We start from the raw sequence: 27,896 nt of genomic DNA, 5'->3' as shown, positions 1-27,896 counted from the left end.
CAAACCTTTTGTCATTGTTCCCCTGAAGAAGTGGAATTGCCTCTAGCACATTGCTGACAGACTTACTTAGTTGTAGTTGTTGCTTGTGTGCAATACGTGCTTTCTTTGTTGGATGCACGTAACACTGGTAGGTCTTTCCAAATTGTCCACTGCAATTCAAAATACTGGCCATATACATTTTTTTCCTAAACATAATGCACTGTCTTTCACCTCTGCTTTATATTTGACATCTTTCTTACCCCGCAGGTCAGTGAAATAACCTCTCAGTAGTGGCCTTATTTAGGATGCCAGCATTTTTTATTCTCCGTAAAAGAATCTTTTATGATTTACCCAGCTTGTGGAGTTTCTCCAGTTTGCCCTTGTAAAAATACACCATAGCCTTCAGTCCAGAGAGATGACTTTGGTAAATGCAGTTGAGCTACAAATGCCTGGTCTTTTTTTTTACTTTTGCTCTGTTTAAATTGATGCTTCCAGTAATATCTGTCCTGGCTTTACTAACTGAACTCCTGTATTTCAGAAAAGTCTTGTTGAAAGGCATTTATTTTCCAGGCCTTTCTTATCTTCATACTTGAAGTGGGCATGCCAATGTTGTATTACTTAATAAATTTGAATTTTAACCAGTGCTTGGAGCAGTAGTTGGTAGTTTAAAAGAAAACAGTTCCATCTTTCTTACTCTCTTCCCATTTTTATGGAATGTTAGTGTTTTTCTTCTAACTATTGTTGTTACACTTCATATTTATATACGTAAGCAGATGAAATACATGTATTCCACCATGCATCTCTATAAATACGTAAAGAGAGTGATGTTATGTACAGAAGTATCAATACAGTGAGACAGATTGGGGGGGGGAGAGATTTGTAGGTGTTGAAGCTATGTTATTGTTTCTTCCTTGAACTACATTTGAACAGGATTAGATCATAGTTCTATCTGTGCATCAAACCAACCCAAGCATTACATTAATCTACCAGCATCAGGTTCAGTCTACTCAACTGAATTTAGCCATAATAAGGGGAAAAGAAAATGTCAAACAACACTCATTTTCAAACATTTTTCAGGTAGAAGCAGCAGAATGTGTTATGACTTCCACTGGAGCCATATGCCACACCATTCTTAATGAATTACATTATCTGTGTAAGGCTACTGGTGGATCAGTATTCATCCTCAACAGAGAATTCTTGCAGATTTGCCCAAATTAGTGCAGGAGGAGACCTGAATATAAAATCAAGACACATTAATTTCTCATTCTGTACTTGGACCAGGAGACTTTCCCATGTCAGAGCTCACGTGCTGCACCAGAGAGATAAAAGTAGAAGTTCATGATAGTTTCCCAATGCTTTGTATTTCCATACTGCTCATGAACCACCCACCCCCCTTCCTTTTTAGTACTGACCAGAGCATAATGTTTTGTCAGTTTAGCATAATAAAGCTGTCAGCCCAACCTGTGATCTTGCTTCATGTTGCCAATAGTAGAAAATTTCTCTCTTCAAATTTCATTATATTTTGGGGATAGAGCTTTTGTTGAGCTCTTCTTGCCTGGCAGGTTGAGATTAGGAAACTTGCTACCAATTACAGTATCTGAAACCTCAACCTGACTGACGAAGACAGACGGAGCTGCAGCCTTCTGACTGGAGTGCTGCATTAATGCACTACCTCCGTATCTTGCTGAGCCACAATCACTATTCCAAATAATTGTTTTTAAGCCTTGTTTTTTTTTCTTTTTTTTTTTTTTTGCTCATTATCTTTTATTAGCTATTTTCTAAATAAGTAGCTAACATGTATATTAGTTATTAAATAAACACCCACCCACATATTTTTCCATAAAACCACTGAAAATGTTTATTCTGAGACATTTTCTTACTAAAAATACCCCTTTTGCTATCACATATCCAATCAATAGCAGTGCTGAAACGCTGCTTAATAACAAAATAGCAAGTTGTTCCACACTGAGTAGTAGGTATTGATGTTTCTCTAAATGTTTGCTTATAGATTATTTTTCCATTTGGTGCGTATGTCTTTATATAAATAGAGACAAAAAACAAAGTGTGATAAGTAATATTCCAAGCTCTTCTCCCCCTGCAGTAAGACCCTTGATAACTGTTAACGTATAGCTGGTAGTTTCATATAGGTTGTTTGCAATCCTTTTTTTCCACTTACCCAATACATGTATAACTGTTTTCAGATAGTTGCTGTTTTGTTTATTTGCTTGTTTTGTACTTAAATGTGGAGCAGAAGAGGGATGATTTCATGTTTAAGTTTTGTGGTTGTTAGCAGAAGATCGTGGGTAAGGGCGTGCTGGATGCAAAATGACATCTCAGGCCCAGCAGCAGGGGTGTGTTTCTGTGAGCTTTCAAGACTTTGTCAAAACATGCAGTGCTTTTTGTTACCTAGTTGTGCTTTTTTTTCTTTATTTTTAGCTCCATTGGTGCATGTCTTTAACCCATCATCATTCTTGCAACTTTCTTTTCCTGACTTATTACCTTTTCATGCATCACTTGGCTTTGGTATTGTACCTCCAGACTCAGCTAGAGCTAACCACACAAGGGTTGCCAGCTTTTCCTCTGATGCTGTTTGTTTTTATAGGCATCCTCAAGTCTTCACTTTCTGCTTCATTTCATTTTGCTCTATTGGCCTAAAATGTTGCTTTAAAATCATCCTGAAGGCTCTTTCTCAACCTGTAGGATACTCCGGCATTATTTCCTAAAGAATGTATGCACTGACATTTCCTCAGGTGGGAGGATTGTGGTTTTTATTCCACTGTCTTGGTAAAACCAAACTCAGTGTGTGTTAAGCAGGTGAGTGCTCAGACAAGATGCACAGAGCTCTATGAGTGGCTGAGCTGGGTCTTCGAAATGAGGATGCTCAAAACCTCTGAAGTTCAAATTTCTGAAGATTTTGGCAGTTGATTCATTGACCCAAGAGACAGTGAAATACTGTTTTTCAAGAAATGGCTATTAAAGTAATATGGCTATTGATGAAGTGCCCTGTGTTGCTTTGTACAGGTGATTTCTTTCATAAACTCTTTCCTAGTCCTGCAGCTTGTAAATCCTCACTGCTTGAGTCACACGTCTTAACTATTCCTTGCTTATACAATTATCTGGGTGTCACCATTTGTTGACTTCCAACTGTATTTTAATAATAGGAATTTAATCATGTTCCCATGATAACTGGTCACTGCTAACTGCTGTTTTCCTCTGAATTGGTCTCAGTATCTGTTATAGCTTCTTCAGTCTTGGTGTTTGTGAAGTCTGAACACAATGTGCACATTCATCCCATGAATAAAAACTGCAGGTGGGGATAAACTTTGTGACAAGTGGGAACATACGGGGCAAAGCCAAATAAACAAAGCTGCGTGTTGGACAGCTCCTTCAGTCCCTCTCTGCTTTATTGTCACGTTATAAAATCATTGCTGGGTCCTTGTTAGGATGAATTGTTCATCCAGCACCGCTCGGTTTAATGAAAACAAATTAGTAGATGCGTACAGTTAAACATAAACATGTCAGCATTGCCTAAGTCAACCTTAGTGATTGTGTCTACATCTGTTTTCCTTGATAGTTTCAGCTCCACTATTTCCCTTCCCCTTCCTGAGAAGGAACAAAAAAGATCACAAGAAACATTTTTAGCAGGCAAAATGGAATAAACCAAAGAAATTTGTCATTTGAAAGGCGGTGTTTATCGCATTTTGTAGGAAATGGCAAAGAGTTTTAACATATGTGTGGTTAATGAATAAGCAGCTTTCCATTCTCCCATGTCTGTTCCCTCCTCCCACCCCTTTTCCTTTGCAGAAGTTTTGGTACAAAAGCTGTACGAAGTTAACACTGCCTTTAAAACAAACCTCAGTGAGATGGTTTGCTTGGAGTTCTTTGTCAAGGTATCACTTAGAAAATACTCCAGCTCTAAACAGAACCACGTGTTCTATTTAGATAATACCACCACTAATGTCAGGGTATCTGTTAGAGATTTTAGTGGCTATCCAATATGAGGAACAATTGAATTGCAATAATTCTTTATTCTCTTTCCCTTCCCTGTGAATCTGATGGACATTCCCTTAAAGGTATTTATTTTTCAAACATATATTGCATACTGTTTTTGAATGGCCATATTATTTTACTTTTGGACAAACTGAGCAACAGCTGAGAAGAAGCACCCTGCAGGCCCGTCTGTTTACACTTGTTTTCTTTTCCCCGTCTTTGGTGCACTTGCTTTGAAAACAAGAGGTTAAATTCACCTTCCATTTAAAGAGGTATCAATGGCAAGATGTGCATTAAAGTATTTTCTGAGCGCCTTTTCATTTTAGAAAGTTCCCTTTTCTTCTGAGGCAGTAGTTAGTGATTTTTCTCATTACAAAGCAATAATAATTATGTGAAACGCTGCCCTGCATTTTTGTAAATCATCTTGTAAACCTGAAGGCTGAAGCAGCCTTCCCAAGCACACACCAGCTTCATTTTCATTGCTGTCAGCCTGAGTGATATTTTAATTTTTCTGCCCTTAAAAATACTTCAGACCTGTAACAGATAGATAAATGAGAGAATCCCCAGGAAATGCTGCAGAATGTTTCTGTTTGCCAGCACAATAAATGCAGAAGCTAATAAATGTCCTCTTACATCAGAAGGAGGCGTATAATGAGTAAATGATGGGAAAAGGAATTTGGGAAATAAATGATCAATCCAATCTAAGTCGACAAACAATTTCTTAATAACTTGGCCTTCGGTTGGAGAGAGGGCTGTGCTTAGCACAGAGAAGGACCATTTCCATCTGGTGACTGATAGAGTTTGTGAGGCTGTTTCAGCTTCACCAAACAATAAACTGTGATTCACACACGGCCTTTCTCATGCAAAGTTGGGATGGTTCTCCATTTGTCTCCATGGACCTATAGGGAAAAGGGATTGGTAGCAGAATCTGATCCTCATTTTTAAGTCCTTACAGTAAGCACTGGGCTGTTCTTCAGGACGAATGGGAAAGGACACGATTCCACTATATGTGGGGAAAACAGTGCTCTGTCCTGTGTTCTGCCCCTACTATAGGTTTGTCATCTATCTCATCTGCGTTTATTGTGCTCTTTGTGTACAAGGTATTAAATCCTACCTAGATGTGCTTGTGGCAATATTCTTAACATCTGGGATTGTCCCCCCACAGAAAGAGCTGAACCAAAACCTTAGGATGTGACCACAGTTTAAGCCCAGTACAAATAGAGGGGGGAAGAGAAATGTACCAGATTTTCTGCAGTGTTGTGATATGGATCTCTGCTTTGTCCAGGCTCTGTTGCAGAAGTCAAAGGTTAAGTACAATTTTTCTCTGTTGCATTACCCATGAAGCTCCCTGAAACCGGTGCTCTAGATTTAAAGGTGGGGGAAGGAGTCGCAAGATGAGCAGGAGGGCTGTAGCAAGAAACTTTGGGAGGATAGACAAGAAGAAAATCACAGTAATGGACTTGGTGACAAGACTACTGACAACTTCTTTTCAGCTGAAGTTTTTGCTTTGAAGAGAGCAAAACCAATTTGTCTTGTGTGTTACCCAGGTTCCTTTAAAATCCCCGACTCCCCGTTCCTTGAAAAAAAGAAGGATCAGACAGCTGGCATTGCACTTCTGTAGCAGAGGCACTGCATTTGTGAGATCCTTCCTAGAAAAATGTGTGATCTTTACACTGATATTTCAAAGGTGAAGGTTTCTTCTTTCTTGTAATCTCTTTTACAGAGCTGTTTTTCAGCCTGTGGATGGGTTCTGTGGCTGGCAACCTGCTCAGTATGCAGTGGGTCCAGTTGGGCTGCATGTTGCTTGTGTTGTTTTTAATTGGAATTTCCAGACAGCTTAGAAGTGATGGTGAGCCATTGGTGGGGAGAGGGGACGGCAGCGATAATGCAAGGCTGGTGGCGTGTTCGATGCTCTTTAAGTGTGTCACTGAGAATTGAAAGTTCTTCCATCTTATGCTTTTCTAACTGAAAAGCATTATACCTGAAAGCTGAGACTTTTCAATATGTTTCTATTCACATGCATATTGCTGTGCCTCAAAAGGCCTTTCCTTTTGAAATATGGAAAGATAATCATGTGTTTGAAATGAGTAGATACTCTCCTGCCACTTTTGAAATCTTTATTTTTTTTTTCCCCTTGTCAGAGAGTTTAACTGTTTGCATTACTGCAAGCTGTAATCATCTAGGAATATGTATTTATGCACACTAAAATGCAAAAACATAGCTGCAGTAATTATGAAGTAAGTTCAAATGAACCATGGCATAAGAGTTGAATTCTCTTAATGTCTAATTCTCAGGGAAGAATTAACATCTTTTAAACATATTACCTTAACATGTCACTGCTTTCAGTATTCAGTGTAATCCAGTTGGAAATTCTTCTTGCAGCCAAATTTGTTCCCTTTTTGGCTATATATTTATTAAACATAAAGCACCTCCCCCCAAAAAAAATAAGCCTTATTCCCAAAAACAACTGTAGCAATAATATGGAGTGTGATTTTTTGCTGCTGATGCCATATGTCTTTTTAAAAGCATTGCAGATAATTGTCGCTTTGTGCCAGCCCACATGTTCGTGCCAAGAGTGCCCCTGATTTCAGTACTTAATCCTTACTGACCTATAGTTTTCAGAAGTAAAATCCTATCAGTGTTCTGTAGTGGTTAATGTCCCAAACCTTAACTGCTACTTTCAATGGGCGTGTTTCAACCTATGTTAGAGCAACTACCTCAGTTTTCTGGAAAAAAAAAAATTAAAAAAAAATTGAAATTTTGCCTGTAAATACAGAGTAACAATTTGAAAAGAGAGTGTGATAATCCCATTTGTACTTTACACTGTGGAAAATTCACCATTTTGTTTCTTTGCCTCAGTTTCTTTGATCAGCAGCAGCAGAACAATGCAGAGCAACCATCAAAATATCACATCAGGAGTGAGTACTCTGATAACTTGCTCACTTTCCTAGACAATAAATAAGAATATCTCATTTTATAGAATTTAAAATATGTAATGCTTTGAATTAACCATTTTAATCAGCAAAATATCTAGAAGTTTAAAGGCATGATTTATTTTACTGTTTACTCATTTCTTGCTCAGCTCATCTAGCACGCTTTTAAATCACGATTCAAAGTTGTTGTTTTTTAACAGATTTTGATTTTATTCAGCAGGTTATGCTGGTAGCAAACACAACACACCAAAATGTCCTTTCTTAGTATGTGGGTATTCTTGAGTGAAGCATGAAGAGAAAAAAAGGGTGTTTTGGAAGAAGAGCCCGTGTCTTAAACTAGGACTCCAGGCACTCCTTTTTCAGGGGGTGCTTAGGTACTGTGTGTAGGTACTCAGGTACTTAGGTACTCAGCAGCTCTATCCATACTTATGAGATTGTTTTCTGCTTCCTGTAGTTGAAGCTGTTCAATTTGATGAGTTGAAGCTTTCCCTGTCTTGTTCTCTTTACTACCAGAAACAGGTACACTGCTTGTTTTTGACTTAACCCTACCAGATAATGCATTGTTAGCATCTCAGCAGTGTGTGGCTATAGGATGAGGGGAAATGACCACAAACTGAAGCATAGGAAGTTTGCACAAGTGTGTATGGAAACTCCTTCACAGTGAGGGTGATGGAGCACTGGTACAGGCTGCCCAGAGAGGAGGTGGAGTCTCCTTCTCTGGAGACATTCAAGACCTGCCTGGATGCCAACCTATGCAACCTGGCCTAGGGAGCTGCTTTGGCAGGGGGTTGGACTCAGTGATCTCTAGAGGTCCTTTCTAACCTTTACAATTCTGTGATTCTGTGCATTGAGCATGAACCATATTGTGTTCATTACACATTTCAGACAACTTTTGTGAGCTTCCTTCCTTGTTAGGAATTTACTGCTGCTACTGTCAGTGTTAGGAAACTTCATTTAACTGCGTGTTTCAGGTAATGTGCAGAATGTTGGAGATTTGAGTATGTTTTGTGGCTAGACAGGCACAGGTGTTTCAGAAGGCTTTCAGCAGAGCAAAGCAATCATTTCTGGCATAGACAAGATGCAATATTGGATCGAACTTCACTTTATTAGGAAATGTGGATAAGTTTTTTTAAAAAGCATATTCAAAAGCAGACAATTGCTCCTTTAAATTGAGAAAACCTAGTGATTTTTTTTTTTTTCATATAATTGTTTCCACTAATTGACGAGGGGTTTCAGGTACTTTTCAAATTAAAAGGACTTCTTTAAAATAAACAAATAAATGAAATAATCCTTACAAGATTCCAGCATTTATATTGGAAAATCATGTGTAAAATGCTACATATGTCATACCACGCTGTGGTGGAACATTTTTGAAGTAGGAGTTTATCAATGGTTAAGAGAAAAAGGATTTATTGATAAGTGATGGAGTGACCATGGAGTTTTTCAAGAAAAAGGTAAATGTGACACTTGGGATGTGGCTTATGGTTATGGTGGGGATGGGTTGGTGGTTGGACTAGGTGATCTCAGTGTTTTTTTTTCCAACAGTAATGATTCTGTGATAATATTTGTGATGGTGAACGATACCTTTCTATTTGGGTAGTTGATACAGTTTAAAGAAGTTTTCAGGAATGTGGGCATCTTTCAGATATCTTCGATTTTACTGGCAATGTTTTACTTCTCTTCTTGGCCAGGCTTTAAGGAATAGTTTGAAAATAGAGCAAATAAGTAGAAAGCTTCGGAGTGCTTATAGCATAAATGCAATTCCTGGTGGCATGATCCATAAGACACAGATATAAGATAGATGTAATCATCCTTGGAAGTGTTCAAGACATGATTTTTCAGCCTGAGCAACCTGTTCTAGTTGATCCTAATTAGGGTTAGATGACCTCTGAAGTTTCATCCTAAACTTCCTGTGAGTTGTCACTGTAAAACGAGGCTTGCTGATTGAGAGAATTTAACTTGATGCTTCTTATTTCGGGAGAATGGAGGCCTTACATTACGCTAATACATTCAACAATGCAAAGAGTTACTGTAGTATGTGGTAAGGTTACAATGATGCTGATCCTACAAGGCACTGCCAGGTCTCATAATAACCATATTGATGTTTTATAGGTTCATAGGTTCATTGGTACATTAGGTTGGAAGGGACCTACAAGATCATCTAGTCCAACCATCCTCCTATCACTATCCCTACCCACTGAACTACTAAATCAAATCCCTTAGCACCTCATCTAAACGCTTCTTGAACAGCGCTAGGGATGGTGCCTCAACCACCTCCCTAGGCAGGCCATTCCAGTGCCTGACCACTCTTTCAGAGAAAAAATGTTTCCTCAAATCTAAAAGATCTCAACCTGTTAAGCTTCTAAAATGAAATCATCAACCTCTTAGATGGAGAGGGAGCAGTGGATATTGTCTTACTGGACTTTAGTGAGAACTTTGACACTTTCCCCCATAAGATTCTTATAGAGAAGCTGTTGAAATATGGGCTGTATGAGCAGTGAGGTGGATTGAAAATTGTCTGAATGGCTGGGCCCAGGAGGTGGTTGTCAGTGATGCAAAGTGCAGCTGGAGGCTGGTAATGAGCAAAGTACTCCACTGAGTCCAGTCCTCATTAACAATTTGGACAATTAAGTAGTTAGGACCCTTGGATTATGGGGTTTTTTTGGAGATCTCCAAACCTGTCCGGACATGGTGCTGGGCAGCCTACACTGTGTGTCCTACTTCAACAGGGTCGGACTACATGGACCCAGAAGTCCTTTCGCACCTTGTCCATTCTGTGTTTCTTTCATTTTGGGGATGGAGGTGAGTGGAAAGTCTGCTTTCAGTAGTGGAAAAATAATATCCAACGGATACCCTTAGGGAGAATGTAATTTATAATGTGTAATAGTGAAATGGGTGAGACTGAGAAGAAAAGTTGTAAATAAGAATGATTTAGATTAGGCATCTTGTCATCAGCAGGAAATGTAAATATAGTTGTGCATTTACACATGCATCTCTAAGATTGAGAACATTTGTATTAAAGACTGTACTACAATTACATGCAGATTAGATGCTTGGCTGAATAGCTGTAAGAATTTTGAATAGATTTGTCCTTTTCAGAAAGGTTTTCGTTTTCTTTGGCAGTTCTGAGTGTTAACAAATTAGAGATCAATGCTCTACTAGGGCAGAAACGAGAAGTGCAGCATATCTTGGAAAAAACTTCAGAGGCGTTAATAATTGCAGCTAAAGATATTAGTGGTGCCTGAAAAACAGGATTGGAAATTTGAAAGAAAAGGTTGAAGAACAGGCAATTTTGCCCATTTTCTGCTGATAAATAAGTGCCGTACACCACTTGAATACTCTTTGACAAACAGAATGTGTACTCTTTGACAAACACATGTAATGAAATAAAGGAAATTGTGTTGGGAAGTGAATTGTCTGCTGGCAGAACATTTGCCAGGATATCATGATTTCTTTCTTTTGTTTGGATAGGTTGCAGTACTTTCTGTGGTGTCTTCAGCACTGTTTTGGGTACCTGCTTGACTTTTCATACTTATGTAGAAACACTTACTTGATGGCATTGGTGTCTAAAATCCTTCCTACTGTCTCTTAATAGTTCAGACATACAATCCGTCAGTGGAGCACTGTGATCCAGAGCCAATTTCTTTCAAGTCATAAGAGGAAGATGACTGTAGTGGTTCTACAAAGGGCAAGCTCCACCAAACTCTTGAAAACAGGCCTTGGCTGTACTGTCTAGTTGTCCTCTATAAGCTAAGTTCAGAATCCCAGATCCTTACCTGAGCTTTTCTGAATTACAGGGCTTCTATTTCAGTTTGTCTTCTCTCTCCCTATCTCACATCTGCTTTTCCCCATTCTTGCAGTTGTTGTTTCTGCTTTGAAAGCATGTCCTCCAGTGAAGGCATGTCCTCTGATTTGTGCACATCTCTTTTGTTTATGTGAATGTCTCTAAATAATCCTGAACATCCTCATACGGTGGTTGTGGTATCCCATCAAGGAATCTCTTGGCTATTTCTCTGGAAATTATCTTTACGCTGGACCTCAGAAAACTGGTTTGCTTTGAAGAGCAGTAATTCTGTTACGTTCAATATGCATAGATTTCTGCATACGCTCTTGTTTTCAGCCCTGTAACCACAATACAGAGAACTTTCTTGGTCTATCCATTTAGGTCATATCTTCTGATGAAGGTAAAACAGCAGCAAACATGATCAACCCATTCATTCAAAGTGGGTTCATAATAGCACGTTAAAAAGCTCAACAAGAACAGAAAGCATAAGATGTGGTAGTTTCCCTAAGTGGGGAGTTGGACCTTGCTTATTACATTTCTGAAGCTGAAAAATGCATCAGTTGGCTGCGTTGTGCAGCTGGACCAAATGAGAGAAGTCATAACTTGTTTAAAAATCGGAGCAAAGGACTGGTTTGATGAGATTTCAGAAGAAATTACTTCATTCATGGATCACTTTAATAGCATTTGAGGTAGAATGAAGATGCAGTACTATTTGTGAATCTGTATGATGTTATATTCTTGTCTTTTCTTCGCTTATTAAAATAAATTCAGAGACAAATAGAGGTTTTTAATCCAAATAAAGATGCAATAAAAATGGCCATATATTTATAAAGCAGTAAGTTAATATAGTTTGGAACTTAGATATATGCACACTGTTTAGCACTGCATTAGGTAGTCTTATTGTCTTCTTGTCATTCCCTCTTCCCCATTTTTTCCTCTTTTTTTGCACATTCGTTGCTTTTATTGGCAGCTTCGGAGATTAAGCATGACTGTGTTTTAAGGGCATCTGTTGAAGTGGTATTTCTTGCCTTTTTCTTTATAATCCATATGGTCAACTTTATGTGCCTAACAGTGGGGCATCATCAGGCACTGGAATGGCCTGCCTAGGGAGGTGGTTGAGGCGCCGTCCCTAGCGCTGTTCAAGAAGCGTTTAGATGAGGTGCTAAGGGATTTGATTCAGTGGGTAGGGATGGTGATAGGAGGATGGTTGGACTAGATGATCTTGTAGGTCCCTTCCAACCTAATGTATCTATGTATCTATGAATCATCTAGTGATCATGCATCTTACACAGCGCTCCCTCCTACCCAAACTGCAGTTCTCCGTGGGTTTTCTCTCCTATAATGTCTTGCTTAGGGCAGATGTGTCTGTGCCTGGCTGCTGATCCCCACTTCATGACACCAAAAAAGAGTGCGGAGGCCTTGAACTTGGGTTGAAATCTGCAAACCGATTCTGAAGGCTTAAGAACATTTTCTTCCTAGTAGTTTTGGAAATCTTTTCTTTTAAGGCCATATAGATCTCAGGGTGTGTGTCAACAGAACGAATAAAACAAAATGCTTCATGTTATCCACAAATGAGTTCATAAAAGATACTGAGATGAAATGGCTAGAAGTTCAATTATGGGATAAAATAAAGCCCAGCTTCAGCAGCAATGGATTAAAAAGAAGCAAAGAAAACTTTCCAATTTGCCATTTAAGGAACATGATAATCTTTGCCTGCCGATGCTTTGAGTCCTTCCGTGGGGGAGGATGACAAGGAAAAAGAAGTCTTTAAATTAAAAAATTCTCCCCTGATTCTCAAAGGTGCCAAACAGCCCAAGCTCTTCATTCCCTTGGTGGGTGGAGCAGGTGCTGAGCTGCTCTGAAGTCAAGCTGTGCTCATTTTTGTCTTTTGCAGCACTAACTTGAAGCAAAGGCCAGATCTGTCTCCTTTGTGTGGAAGTCACACGACTTTTCCTTTGTCAAATAAACTGTTAACTACGAAACTATTAAATTAAAAAAAAATACCCACCTTAGATAGAATACATGAATGTAATGTTCATATTGAATTTCTTCAGGGCTTTAAGAGCCAAGAGACTTAAAAGAAAAAATCTCAGTGGCAAAAAAGAAGTCATGGTACGTCTGTGGTGAAAACACTTTCAACACGTTTGTTATAAAACAGTGCATATAGGTTATGTATCTTTAGTGAAATTAAATGAGGACTCTCAAGTTCCCTTGGTTCTTTTGGCAACCTTTTATCAGCTCGAATGACACGAGATCTTTCAGAACTTTATCATCCTGGAAATCTGAAGATTTTCAGCCGAGAGTAAAAGATGCACTTCTGCTTTGAGGTCCTGCATGCAGACAAAACAGCTGACCTCCTCGAGTTCTATGGGACTTTATTTCCTTACACAGACTTTTGAAATGAGAGCCGTCTAGCTAAATAATCATACTCCTATTCCTCCACAATATGTTCTTTAAGAAGTGTCTGCTGCTGCTTTTGTTCAGGGAAGTTTTTTTGAGTGCAAACACGACAAGAATACTTCTTTCTGTAGAGCATATCTTGTTCCACCTGAACTACACCTTGCCACATTCTTGCTTAGACTGTGTATTTATCAGGGGAAATTGGATAGATTTAAAGTTAAATTACAGACCTCTTTTCTTTAGCTTCTCTTCCATAATGCCATCCTGCATCTCCCTCTGTTCCCATACTTTGGAGGTAGTTTTTCTAAAGCTTTTACCAAAATCCTTTCTTTTCAAAGAAGGATATTAAATGAGATGGACAGCAAACGCTGATTATCAGTCTCTGAATTTTGTTGCATCCTATGTTATCTGTTTAGTCTTCGAGCCATTAACACTTCAGTAACTTAACATGTTGTGGTCCTATTCAGGCTAATTAGATTACAGCTGCATGTAAAATTAGTCACTGCTGCAAGTTTTTGCAGGCTTTTCAACAAAATTCCTGGAATTGCATACTGCCTGGGCAGTAAATAACACGAAGTTACAGCAAATAGTACAAAGTGGCAGTGTTTTGAAAAGTGCTGATCCATTAATTTTGGACCTAAAGGTTAAGCTAGAATTGTACCCATTTATGTTTTGGCCTTTTGTTGTTGTTGTTGGTTTTGTGCCTAAACTTTTCCTATTCCAGTTAAGCAGAACTGATATTCCTATTAAACTATCAATTTACGCATTAATTAAAGCAGTGTTGTCACTCCTCTGGCTCAGATTTTTGTTATCATAGCAGGAACCTTTTGCCATACTAATCTAGGTGGATAAGCAGAGAAAGAAAGCAGTGTTTCCTACATTGTGTTTGTCTGCTTGCAAGTTGGAAAACATCAGCATAAAAGTCAGTGGGCTTCTGCAGTTGATGCAGATCTGTAGTGTATATCCACACCTGCTCATGTAATTGCTGTGAATCCCCCCATATGATCCTACTTATTCAATATACACATCACTCGGTGTGCGTGGCATCCATTGTTTATTTCACAACATTCAAACTTCACAAAATGGAAGTAGGCCCTTCTGTGTTACCATTTCCACAATATTAAAGAACTGAAAGTACATTTCTTAATGGGGTATTTAAGGCTAAAGCATTCTTTTTAATACATAAAAAATGCACAGTGACTAAAAACAGAATAATCCCAGGTTCTATTTGTGCTTGTAAAAGGGAGGTAAGGCACTGACGACTTGGAATCCTTAGTTTGGGGGTTCATTTCCCCCTATTTCAGTAGTTTAAAACTTGATTGAGCTACTTACTGATCCACTCTTGTGTCAGCAGTGATAGTGAAACTCAAGCTATTCTCCGTATTCCATAAGGCATGAAATCTATTACCTGAATTCTCAGTGATTAGACTAGGTTATTTGAACAAGCTGAAGTTTAGTCATCAAGAACCACATTTGCCACTTTTTTTTTTTATATTAAAGTCAAGCTACACGCCCACATTGTGTAAGAACTCCATAACAGATGTAGAAATAGCATCTTCCACATAATCTGGGATGATGATTAATTGCCATAACCCTGGCATTTCTTGTTCCCTTCTGGAAGTTCCTTGCATCTTTCATAACGTAATTCCTGCACTATCATACTTCTTTCAACAAAGAAGACCATAATAATGGTCTACAAAAAGCCATAGGTTTATTATACAGCAATGGAGGAGAGTATAAATGAGAGGAAGATGCTGCATAACTCTGTAAGCAAAGATTGTTTGATGATGTGCATGGCCACGGGACCCAGATCAAAGGCACAGGTTGTATTATCTTGTCCCATTTTAGTAGGATGCTTGAATCCTACTAAATCCTAGAGAATCCCTGAAACATATGATAGGTAGATTCCACATTTCTAAGAAAGGCATGTTTATTACCATAAACATCTTACATGTTTTTAACATATTTATAGAGATATTTTTTTAGATATCTGTGTAAGCGTAATGCAGTAAACATAGCTGTGGTTTGTTTGTACATACACACAGAGCTCGATGTAGAATGGTAGTTGCTATTGCATTTCTATTCCCTTCTCTTTGCCTGCAAACACTCTGGGGCAAAAACAGCTGCATTTGGAACATCTGCTGCACCCCATGAAGATAATGTATCTAATCATAGAATCATAAAGAATGGCCTGGGTTGAAAAGGACCTCAAAGATCATCAAGTTTCAACCCCCCTGCCATGGGCACAGTCTCCAGCTACTAGACCAGGCTGCCCAGTGCCACATCCAGCCATGCCTTGAGTGCCTCCAGGGATGGGGCACCCACAACCTCTCTGGGCATCCGAATCCAGAGCTACTCTGATAATCTGACACTGCTGCTGATTTCTGAATTGGACCATAGCTTTTATCTTTCACTCAGAGTCGAACAGTCCATGCATATTCGGGCTACGTACACAACATAAATACAGAGACTGGGGAAGTTACCTATATTAGCAGTGCTGTGTTATACTGCCATGTTTTCTGTGTTTAGAGGAATGCCCACTGTGTTCTTATCAGGAGGATTACAGAGGACTTTTGAAATGATATTTCCTCTCTGGGTTACAGAGAATATCCTTCTGAAAGAGAGACTGAATGACTGTGAAAGGAAGACCTGATCCAAGAAACACAGCATACATCATCTAATAATACATCTAAAAAATCTATGATTTCTCGATAGCTTTAGTCTACTGTAGGATTAAAACTTCTTGGCATATGTAGCAGCTCTGCTGATCACTTGAACTGCAATTAAAAAGTAGAACAAGTACACTCAGAATATTGTTTTTGTGTCAAAAACGCTTCTTCATGCTTGAAAATGATAAAAAATTGCAATCGATCCTTACAACTGTTGTGTTCATCTTTATTGATCAGGCCAAAGAAAGATAAATCGAAACCCAAATAAGATTATAGTAAATGTTAGCGTCGTAGGGGACTGTAGGATGATAGAGGGCTATTCATCATCTCAAATGGTGACCTGTCCACACTCGCCCCACAGTCAGCCTGCTGTCTAATCACATCCCTATTGATTGCATCTATGTCCAAGGAACCTGGACGGGGCTGTCATTGGGCAGCTGGGATTGCTGAACGCGAGGGGGTCACTGGTGTGAGGAGGATTTCATTTTCATTTTCTTACTGGCCAACAGTGATTTATGAAAAAATAAATGACCCTGAGTCGAATGCGTGGAAGCCTTGATTTCAGTACAAATGAATTATTAGGTCTGAATCTCAGAAGCAGGACTGCAGCAGACCACCATGCTCTTTGTGATCTCTGCATGCCCTTTGACCGTGGGAGATGCTACACGATTTGTTATAATTTGTGGTAAAATATTGGACTGGCGATGCAATTTTAGCTGCGTTCAGAATTGGGTTTATTTTCAGTGATTTCTGTACGTACCAAGTTCATAATTCACATGGAAGGACCTTGGAAGGTGATTTCCTCAAACAAAAAGGAAAAATGTTTTTATAGGACTGCATGTTTTGGAGTTTCCCTAGTGGGAAACTTTGTTTTTACCCTAGTGTGCTTTCTCTCCTGCATTTCTCATAACCCAATTTGGCACAGGTACTTTCTGTTCAGGACATGTTTGCTAACTCACTGATCGAGGAGACTGTCATCTTCAGCACTTGCAAAAGAGTGATCTTTCCACTTAAAGGGGGTTTTTTTGCTTATTTTCTGGCAGTGTTTTAGGCACATTGCTTTTTCAGTGTCTTTGGTAAATAACTGAAAGCACTTGCTTTACCCGAAATAGAATTGGAATGACGCTTCCCTGGACTGCATTGTTCCATGCATGTATGCTAAATGCTCCAAAGAAGCAAAATGGTGTTAAGGAATGAATAACCTTAAACCGTGGCGTTAATAGGTAGGTTGTTAAAATAAGGATTCAAAAGGCTTTTTCAGTAATCACGCAGCGTGTAATTGTGAGAGATTTGTTGCCATGTTAACGTGCCTTCCTGGGATGCCAGATGACTCGAGAGTTGCAAGGCTAGGAAGGGGATCCTGCAAGTGCCAAAAAAACCTTCGTGCTTCTCCACAGCGTTGTTTCTCCTGTTGGCTCTTCTATTCATGGAAAAATAATGTTTCAGAGAACTTTTGAACTGCTTTAACTTTTCATTATTCCTCCAACTGAGAAGCCAGGTGCCTTAGCTATTATATCTTAAGTCCAACTGTGCTAGGACTATAAAAATCTCTTTAAAAATACCAGGTATATATTATCTAGACGTGAAGCATCACAACATTATAGTGATTTATCTTTGAATATTGTATGTCCCACTGAGAAATTTGGCCATTTTCGTGTACAGAAAAGTTTTACTGCTTGATGACTCAATCTTGTTTGACCTGCATTTTGGAAATGGATCATTTGGTGGAACTGAGTGAAAGGCATTTCCTTGGTTAAGGAGAGATGAAAGTATGTTCTGAAGCTGCATAAAAAAAGAATTAAAATTAGGAAGTGGTTAAAGCGACTTGGAAGTGTGGAAAATTAAACTGACTTTCTGCAAGAGGCATTGTCAAGGTACAGAGTAAGAGAAAAAGTCAAGCTGTGGTTCATCTATTATTCAGCCTTTAGCCTGACATCAATATCACCCACAAACTAGGTGGGGATGTAGGTGTAAGTAACACAAAGAGATGCACGTAAAGAAGTAAGGACTCAATATGTTGGTTTTTTTCCTGGTGGAGGAGCTTCACGGGTTGCAATATTTCCTAGTGCTTAACTGCATCATTTGTACCGTCTCTCTTTGCAGTTTACTTCCTGAGAGCTGTCTCTTTTGCAGAACCTTCCAGAACCTTAACACAAATGTCTGAAGCTTTGTAGTAGAGCAGAGATGAGGGCTCTTGGGTTGTTCTTGTTGTGTGTTTGTTTCCTTTTAGCTGTTGCTTTGCTTTTGAGCAACTGAGATGTGTGAAGTGCGTAAAATCAGTGTTACTTACCAGGTGTTCACATGTATATAACAGATGTTATTTGAAGACTGTATTATTAATTTCTTTCACTTTTTTTTTTTACTTTTTTAACTTCACAGAGTGCCCAGTTCTATAAAGTAACCACAGAGCAATACCAAAAAGCTGCCAACGAAGTGTCAGCTCGGTTCAAGTAAGTCTATCCTACCTTTGTTTCTGAGCCTGGCAAGTAGCTGAATCCTTATCCATGTTTAACATGCATAGAAATTCTCATTTCTGCTATCACAGATCTTATCAGTCTGTCTTGGAAAAAATGCTGCCTGTTCAGCTAGAGAGAATTCTGAAGAATTTGGAGGCCAGTGCATAGTAACCATAAGCTGTGTAGAAATTAGATGCACATTTGGTAATGTCCCAATTAATCTGTATTTGATAAGATGTGTGAAATATCCTCAGAATGTATTCTTTAACATTTTTTTCTCTACTGGAACAACAAAAATGTAATTCCAACTTTGCATTACAATAGTATTCATCCTGTGCTTGCATGACGTGAAAAGATTTAAATTAGCAACTTTTCTTTGCCCCTACCAGTGAAGGTCAGATTAAATAAATTTTATTAGTCCTGAGGATGGTTAAATGAAGATGCAGTAATTGATGTATCAAAGTGATTCTGACCCTTAGCCTTGCACTCTTCCCTTTTTGCTAGTTCATCCATTAGGTAGAAGGTTCCATTTATCATTTCAATAAGGATACAGAGGGAACTTTTTACAACCTTACAGTCTCAGCAGTAACCAACAAATGCTGTGCAAAGTGAGTTATTTTTATTCCTGTTCTTAGTTTTCTGGGGGGGGGTTGTTTTGTTTTCATTTTTGTTTTCTTTCACTCTTTGATGAGGAAGAGGAGAAAAGGTTTTTCTTGAGCTGCTGATAGTGATGGAAACTTCTTAACGGCAAGATACAATCATTTTAATATCAGGAGCTGCTAATATTCTCAAGTGTGTCTATGAAATCTTTGTGCTGGTTAATGATGCAGAGTTTATATAACTGAGGACTGAATTTGTATCTCCCTTAAACAAGAGGGACAGAATGGCCATTGGCATTGGTGTGATTTTAGCATAATTTGGAGATCTCCCTGTTACAGATGGGAAGGCTGATATGTTGTCATTCACTGTCATTATTTTCATTTATGTAAGATCCCCATCCCCATTGTTACTTGAAATGGTAGTTTATAGCTTTTTGTTGTTATGATGGACAGGGGTAGGAAACTTTTTTTTTAATCTGTCTATTTTTTCCCTGGTATATAATCAATTTACAGAAGAAATCAAATGCTTTTGGGTTATTTTTGCATCAAAAGAGCTGGCTAAGGGACCAGTCAGCACTGAACAATAGCTAACAATTCTAGGAAAGCCATTTTGAAGGATGTTTCAGTCTATCTGCGAAAATGGGAGAGTATTTAACAAAGAGGGCTTTGGTTAGGTAATTGGAGATTCCTAAGAGATGATTAGATGGGTCATTTCTTAATTTTCTAGATACTAAAGGTATAAACAGAGCCATAGAATCATAGAATCACCAAGGCTGGAAAAGACCTCTTAACATCATCTAGTCCAACTGTCTACCTATTGGCAGTAGCTCCCACTAAACCATGGCCCTCAGTACAACATCTAGATGTTTCCTGAACACAATAGATATCAGCTATTTCACCAGCCTTCATTGCTGCCCCAGTACTGAAACTGCAGTGCTTCCTTTGCACTTCAAGACAATTTTTCTTGAAAATTATTTGGAACTTTTCAATGAGTGGATTCAGTTTTGATCTATTGCATTAAATACAAAAGGAAAACATTATCAGAAAGAAAAGATATCTGAAATACAGACATAAATTGGAGTAGATACGATGAAGGTCATAAAATCTCTGTATTACTGTACCATTTTAAATTCTTGCTTATGTAAAATCCTTTTAAATGGCATGTCTTCTTTATTGAAGATTTAAATTTGGCAGATGTAATTTTAGAACTGCCTTTTGTGTGTAGCTTGATGGGTAAATTATGAATGATTTAGTGAAACCTAAAGATGATGCTCTTTTGGTGTCGCCAGACTCTTCTCATGTTCAGATAATTGCACGTGAGGATTGTGGACGGAGTTTCAAGCAGTGGTGTTTAAAGAGCTTGTTTAATTGGCTGTAAAAGGAGAATTAAATAAGGTCGAACTGCTAAATTTTGTTAATGCATAAACCAGTGTGCTGTGTGTCAGCGTGATTTCAGGTTCTAAGTGAGAGATTAATAGACCTAATTGTGGAATTATTGTACAAGTCTCCATTTTCAACATCTACAATGCAGTGAGTTACTAGCTGTTATAGAGATAACTTGTATTGCTACAACTTTTTAAACTGTATCTCTTTCGAGAGCAAATTATTGTGGCTAATTACTTAAATATTTCCTGGATTTTCCTTTCCTTCCTCTATTTAGTCCTTGAAATAACGTCAGTTGTAGCTTCATCAGTCTTTAGGGATAGTTTAGCCCATTGAAGGGGAATAACCAAATATCCCATATAGGTTTTGAATCCAAGAACTGACAGCTGTTCTGTACTTCGTCTGCCGACCTTATTGATGGCTGTTTATTACCTTCTGCAGCTCTGCCTGGATTAGACTGATATTCCAAATGTTCATGATAAATGTTTTATCTCTGTGAGGTCCTGATACACATTGATCAAATTCTGAATTATCAAATGGTTCATCTCTTTAAGACACTAATTCACATTGATCAAATTCTGAATGACCAGGTTCAGCCAGTTCCTGCAGTACACAAATTACATTAAAACAACATTACTAGGGCATGCTGCCTTTTCTAATGTAGGAGTTATGTTACCCGCAGTTACATTATAAGCAGAATTATTATATTATGAAGATGTCTCTGTTATAATGGGAAGTTTACACAAGAAGAAAAGAATGTGATGTTACAGGAAGAACCAGGCTTTGGGCAGAGATTTGGACTTTTCAGTAATCAAATTGTACATTCATATTTTTTTCCCCCTTAATTTGAAGGGCTGGTAAATTTGGCAGCTGCAGTTGTGACATTTTATTCCCCCGTGGTTTTTAGAGCCAAGTAACGTCTTGATTACTCATTTAGGAACAGAGTAAGCAGATAGCTCAAATCCTGCCTAAAATAAATATTTCTCCTTTATTTCCTGTGTTTTTTGATTCCTTGTGGTAGATAACACTTCATAACTATGCACTAGTGCTTGTTCAAAATATTTAGCTGTTCCCCTCCTGCACTCTCCTAGCCAACATGGAGTTGCATCTTGCTACTGGTTCCTTGGCAAAACCACATTCTTTGGCTGTTTGTTTGGATTTGCACTGCCCTGGTGGTGGCTGTGCGAAGCAAAGCATGAATCGCATAGAATTGTAGAATCTCTGAGGTTGGAAAAGACCACTAAGACCATGTAGTCCAACTATCAACCCATCTTCACAATGCCCTCTAGGTCATATCACTGAAATCACCGTCATAGAATTGCTCAGGTTGGAAGAGAGGTTCAAGATCATCAAGTCCAACCTCAGCCTAACCATACTACCCTAACTGCAACAACCCACTGCTAAATCATGTCTCTGAGCACCAGATGTACGTGCAGATGTAAGCACTTTCAGGGATGATGTCTCAGCCACCTCCCTGAGGAGCCTGTTCCAATGCTGAACAACCCCTTCTGCAATGAAGTTTTTTCTTACATCCAATAATTATTTGTTTCATGAGCCCCAAATGTTTGTTTATCCTAAATTTCAAGTTCTGATGGTTTTATTGCCTCACTGTGAGGCATCTGACCACGACCATGACATATGACCAGAGGGAATATCTCCAGGGAACTGTAGGAGTTTGGTAACACACAGCAAGGTTTGGGATTTGCTCAAGGTGCTTCACATGAGTGCAGTCTTTTGAGAATTCATTTCAAAGCAGTTCTACAAAGCAAATCATTCTATTTCAGATGGTGCTATCTCATTTCCATTGCTTTGATAAACTGATCTTTGATGGAGGTGGGGCTTTATGTCCAGCCAGCAGGCTTTAGTGGCCTTGAATATAGTTCAGTGTGAGGGTTGCTTTGAGACACAGGGAACGGGAGTATTAGGCAAAACATCAGTATCTTGCTTTCCTTTAGTTACATGCTTCTGTATCTTGACATTTAGTTTACTAATGATTGTTGAGAATAAAGAAATAAAGCTCTATTATATTGTATGGTCATATGTAGTTACAGAAGGTATTCCTTTAAGTTGTGTTCTGGCTAAAATTCGAAATGGAAACTGTAGCTGAGGAAGTTTGTGATGAAGCTATGTTAAATAAGGAACAATGACACAGTCTCACAAGGCAGTGATGGACACTAGAAATAAAAATAAAACAGTTCAGTGAGAAGAAGAGCTTTGTAATGATACCTTTGGACCGAGACCAGGGAATACTGGGTCATTTCAGGGCACATGTGGTGATTTATCATGGACTCTTCTGTGCGATCTGTAAATTAGGAATATTGATGGTTCCTTAATGCAGATGACTTTGGTAACTATCATGGGATACTCATGTTGCTGTAACATAGAAATCCATACTAGATACCCCTGTAAAAGGGTGGTGCTGCTCTCTCTGCTTGTACAGGTCTGATGGTGAGAAACAGCTTTTTCTTCTATCTTAATGAAAATTCATTGCTTTTAAAAACTGAAATTATAAGTACAGATTATAAATTATGAAATACTAAACAGTATGTTTCCTGTAATAGAAAATAAAACTGCATGTGGAAATCCTTGGACAGAGCCTTCCATCTTGCCTTCTAGTTCAGCTCCCTTTGCTTAACCAGAGACTGGACTCAGAGCAGAAACACCCTGATTTCATTTCTTCCCTCACAAATGTGGAATGCGTTGTAGTGCTTTGTTACAAAACAGTTTTTAGTGCTGGTGGTGATACGGTTGCTGGCTGTGTTCTCAAAGTCCTTTTCCTCAGCATGTAAAAGAAGTGGCAACAGAATTGTCTTATTTTTTTTGTGTTTGTATGTAACTGATTGTTTAATTCAGTATTTATATATAATGTAATGCAGTTATCCTTGTAACGTTAGCAATTGTCATGTCCTCTTCTCACAGTGAAGAAACAAGAATAAGCTGATAAAGACCCAAACTCAGCACAACACTGTTTTGGAAACAATTCCATGAGTCTCAGCTGGGGACAATGTCCTGAGTTACCCAAAATGTCCTGTAGATGAGCACAGGGCTAGTATGTGTGTAAGTTATGCTGAAAGTGTTAAATAACATTATAGTGGCAGAGATACTGAATGTGGTAGTGCATGTAGTAGTCACCCCTCCCAGTTTTATAGCAGTCTGGATTCAGAACGCATAGAGCTGCTTCAGGTGGGAAGAGAAGTTGATAGAGACTCCAAATCTTTTCTCTCTCTCTTATTTATTTAGCACATCCCAAATCCTGTTCCTTCTGAAAGCAAAAGGAATAAAACCAGGTTTGTTTTCTTGGCTCATCCCTTTCAGCCAGAACTCAGGCCTAATGGACATGTCTTAGGGCTGCCACAGCAGCACTTAAGCAAGCCATGCGCTTAACTTTCTTCCACTTCTTTATATATGTGATTTTGCTTCTTGGACAGACAGAACTCTCTTCTTGGCTGGGGAAACCCTTTACAGTGTGCACACCTTGGTATGCCTTTGAATTGGAGTGAGGAAGCGGGATATATTATGTATAAGTTATTATTTGATAAGTTGTGTCCTCCAGAGGTCTGTCTTGGGACCAGTGCACTTCTACGTCTTGATCAGTGGCACAGATGTTGGTATCAAGTATACTCTCAGTGTGTTTACAGACAACACCAGGCTAAGTAATATAGATGATATGATGGAAGGAAGAGATGCCATCCAAAGGGGCTTGGACAGGCTTGAAGGATGGGCCCATGTGAAACTAATGAGGTTCAACAAGATGATGTACAGCGTGTTTGGGTTGGGGCATTCCCAGATATGTGTACAGAATGGGAGAAAACTCTTTGCAAACAACACTGCAGAGGAGGACTTAGGGATCCTAGTAGACAAAAAGCGTATCATAAGCCAGTAGTGCCTTCTTGCAGCATGGAAGGCAAGATGTATCCTGGGCTGCATCAGCAGAGGGGTGGCAGCGGGGAGGGAGGTGATTGTCCTTCTCTACTCTGCCCTCGGGAGGTCCCATATGGAGTGCCATCTCCAGGCCTGGAGCCCCCAACTTTTTACGTGAGTAGATAGTGATAAGGCAAGGGGGAATGGTTTTAAACTGAAAGAGGGGAGACTTAAATTAGGTGACAGGGAGAAATTCTCAGGGAGGATGGTGAGGTGCTGGCACAGGCTGCCCAGAGAAGTTGTGGATACTCCATCCCTGAAGGAATTTAAGAGCGGGTTGGATGGGGCCCTGGCCATCCTGGTCTGGTGCCTGATTTAGTGGTTGGCAGCCCTGCCCATGGCAATAGGGTTAGAACTAGATGTTCTCTGAGGTGCCTTTCTATCATTATTATATAATACTATAATTGCAACTCTATGAGTAATGAATTTCTGACTTTGGATAGATTTGCCTGTTACGTAAGTGGCTTGGTGGAAGGACTTTGGTCAGCAGTTATGCCTTTCTCAGCTTTTGCCCAACCCGTGGAGATACATAGGAGAATTTCATTAGAACAGCTTCAGAATATCAAAAATCTATAAACCCTTTATCCAGTAAATTTACCTACGAAATGATCGCTTCATAAATGACAACTTCAGTTTTCCCTGCAGCAACACAGATATTTAACTTTCTTCCTTTGATCGATAGAGTCCATTAGGAATGAGAGTGCTCGACGGAGCTGGATGAAATATTAATTGTGTGCTTTTTAGCTAGATGCAGATCCATCCTGAGCGAGGAGGGAGCAGGGGATTCTGGTGTAATATCTGTGTGTTTCCGTGGTAAGCGCAGAACTGTGGGTCTGTTTGCACGGGTGCGTGTTTTCATTGCAGTGTTTTGAACTGGAATGTTGACTTTAAATGCACTTACTTATGCTGGAGATAGTTTTAAAGCATTGAGTGGGTTTTTTTTTGTGAGTTATTTTAACTTTTTTTTTCCAATCCGTTATTGAAAATGTAGGTAGGGCATTAGCTAAGAGGCTCAAGCCAATTCTGTCCATGTTTTGCCCTAATCCTTTTTCCCCCCAGTTTGGAAATCCTGGCTACATTCATTAAAGCTCTCCTCATTCCATCACCAATTTTTCACACAATTAGATACTTTACAGTCTGTAATAGAGAAAGCAATCGTAACATTAATTTCAGTAAAGCACAAAGTCATGACTAGGAATTTTATTTGATATGAATTAGTACTTACAATAACAAAAGACTTTCTCTAAAGCACTTACAGTAGGATAAGCTTTCTAACAGATGTGGGCAGACATGCCTGTTTATCCGAATGTCCCTTCCCTCTTCAGGTTGGTGTGTTAGGAGGAGAAACCACATGCCCGTGTTTCGGTACACCACGAGCTTTCTGTATTTGCTTACACAGCCGCGTTAAGTAATTTTATAGACTTCTCATGAAAGCGAGCAAGTGAAACTCTTCCTTCATGCATCAGTGGCCAACAGTTAAATTGGCACGCTCCCTAGTTTTGTGTGCTGGTAATCAAGCAAGTCCCCTGAAAATTGATGGATGCACTCATTAAGGGCAGTTCTTGCTGCTGGCTGCAGTATCCGGAGCCGCTCGGAGCCGGCGAGCGCTGACGGTTCGCGGCGCAGTTGGCACGTCGTGCTCCGCGGTGGTGCATCTGGCTCCCCGCTCCCTTTCAAGGACTAAAGCCTCTTGTTTTAATACGTTAAGCATCCTTTGTTGGGATTTTGTTTGCACACAAATAAATGATTTCCCACTTATGGTATTAAACCGGAGGAAGGTTAAAATCCACAGTCTCTTCCCTTTATTATTAATTTGTTCTCTGTTTTATAATCTTGTGTTGCTGAGATTTACCAGTACCTTTTTAAGGACGTTTTTATGAGTCTAAGCCATCTGTGGAACCAAAGCCTACAAATCTCACAGCCCCCATTTCCAGCACACAGCAGCGAGCCTCTCTTTCTGGAAAGGAGCAGGTTTTGCAGAGTTGATGGTATGGCTTTATTTTTTTTTTTGAGACTCATACACCTGTTTCCGCTTAGAGGGTGAAGAATGAATTGCCAATTACCTCTACATGTTCCAACATGACACTTCATATTGCAGGAGCTTGTGCTACCAGCTCAGTGAAGGCCCCCAGCTATGTAACCAGCCGTTCTGAAATCGTGGGGTAGAAGGATAGCAACCCTCCGTCGGTCGCTAATATTCGTGCATGTGCAAGCTGCAGGAAGCCAGGTCACTGCCACTGACCTTTGTTTTCCCAGCAGAGCTCTTGAACAAGATGAAGTGATCAAAGCAGGATGCCAGTACATCAGCACGATCTCATTACTTTGTAAGCTGCACGTACAGATGCTGCTGTTGCTGCATCAGGCGATGCTGATTTACATTCACAACACCTCCATTACCACTCATTTGCTACTACTTGTAATTAACCAGTTCTTCCCTTTTTTTTTTTTATCCCCTCCCTTTCTGTACTGTTGGGCAACAGAGAAAAAATCGACAACAGTCATTCTGTTTAGACTGCGAGTGAAATCAAAATTGTAAAGCAGAAGTATACATTAAACATTTTGGGAAATAATATCAAATCATATGCTTCGTGGCCAAGTGTGATTATACTCAGAAAATAACATTTGTAAGAATAGAATTAAGAGGTCTTATGATGTAGTTAAGCTGTCCTGTTGGCTTCAAGTTCACATGTGGTTAAGTTCAAACGTAAAACTTCCCTCTTCAGTTGCCTTGAGTAAAAATGATTACCTGGACTTGAAAATTGGACAGTTTCTTCAGCATATAGTAAATATATTCCAGTCACCTTACTCTGTAGTTATGGAAAGCTAAATGGCAGAAATGTGTTATTTATGTTTCCTTTATGGGAAGTTGACATTGGGCATGTGGAGAACAGGAACGCTTTAATAGCTCTTTCTCTGAGCAGAGCTGCACTTTTAATTGCATTGTGTCTTCCATTATTGCTCTTTGTCTTCCTGTTTGCTTAGGGCAATTCAAATCACAATGGATCTCAGAGCAGAGAGAGTACCATGAGGATTTTGACCTTAGTGAGCAGTCAGGGCTTTAGCATAAGGTGCCAGTCAGACCTGGAGCATTCAAAAAGTTTCTCCCTATCTTCCAACACTCACCCAGCAGCCTTGGAATCTTGCTGTGCCGTTTACATTTTCTTCTGGAGTCATCAGAACAGCAGAAATGCTGCTGATATCAGAACTAGGTTAGGTCTGTTTTATGCTGGTCCTCCTGTGTCTGCATAACAGTACATGGAATGCAGAACTGCAGCTCTCAGCATCTGGAGCAGGGGATGCTGCAGCTGTTGGCAGCTGGAAAGGCGGCACCGGATTGCCACGTCATGGCTGTCACCTTTCTGTTCTGCTGGAGGACGAAGTTTGTCTCTTTGCTGCTGTTCTGTGCTGCTGACAGGCTCAAACAATGAAATACAAGTTTGCCAGGCTGTGCTCAGTTTAATTTGTTGTGTAAGACGAGAAAACTGTGCAGTTGGCAACAAGTTTACTATGTGAATATCGCATCACAGAGAAGCCTTTATACCTCAGTGTAGGATTTATGCTTTTTGATGTACTAGAATGCCTAGCAAATTGCTTCCTAATGTAAATTTTACCTTAATTAGTCTATCTAGGCGCTGCAAAAAAAAAATTATGAAAAGAACTGTGTATATGTGACCTAAGTGCATCCAGTTATCCTTAACGTTTGGGGGCTGGACTGAGGTCAGAGAAGTATTATAAGCCGAAGCTGACTCTTAGAATTAAAAGGTCAGTGATTGCAATTTTTC

At 39.3% G+C, this 27,896-nt stretch overlaps 1 protein-coding gene across 2 annotated transcripts in view; it reads left to right on the top strand.

The window, feature by feature from the left end:
- The window catches only part of CHCHD3 (coiled-coil-helix-coiled-coil-helix domain containing 3), a 145,333-nt gene that overhangs the window by 97,980 nt on the left and 19,457 nt on the right, over nucleotides 1–27,896 (top strand). For both annotated transcript variants that reach the window (XM_065743804.1, XM_065743803.1), the window contains exon 6: nucleotides 18,135–18,205. In XM_065743804.1, the coding sequence (XP_065599876.1) occupies nucleotides 18,135–18,205 (71 nt within the window). The remainder of the gene's footprint in view (nucleotides 1–18,134; nucleotides 18,206–27,896) is intronic.

This window comes from Cyrtonyx montezumae, unplaced genomic scaffold, assembly GCF_038088225.1.
Source record: "Cyrtonyx montezumae isolate F1298 unplaced genomic scaffold, pur_monq_1.0 scaffold_3, whole genome shotgun sequence".
Taxonomy (NCBI): Eukaryota; Metazoa; Chordata; class Aves; order Galliformes; family Odontophoridae; genus Cyrtonyx; species Cyrtonyx montezumae.
Note: the sequence above shows the minus strand (reverse complement) of the source record. Positions and strands in the feature narration are given on the sequence as shown.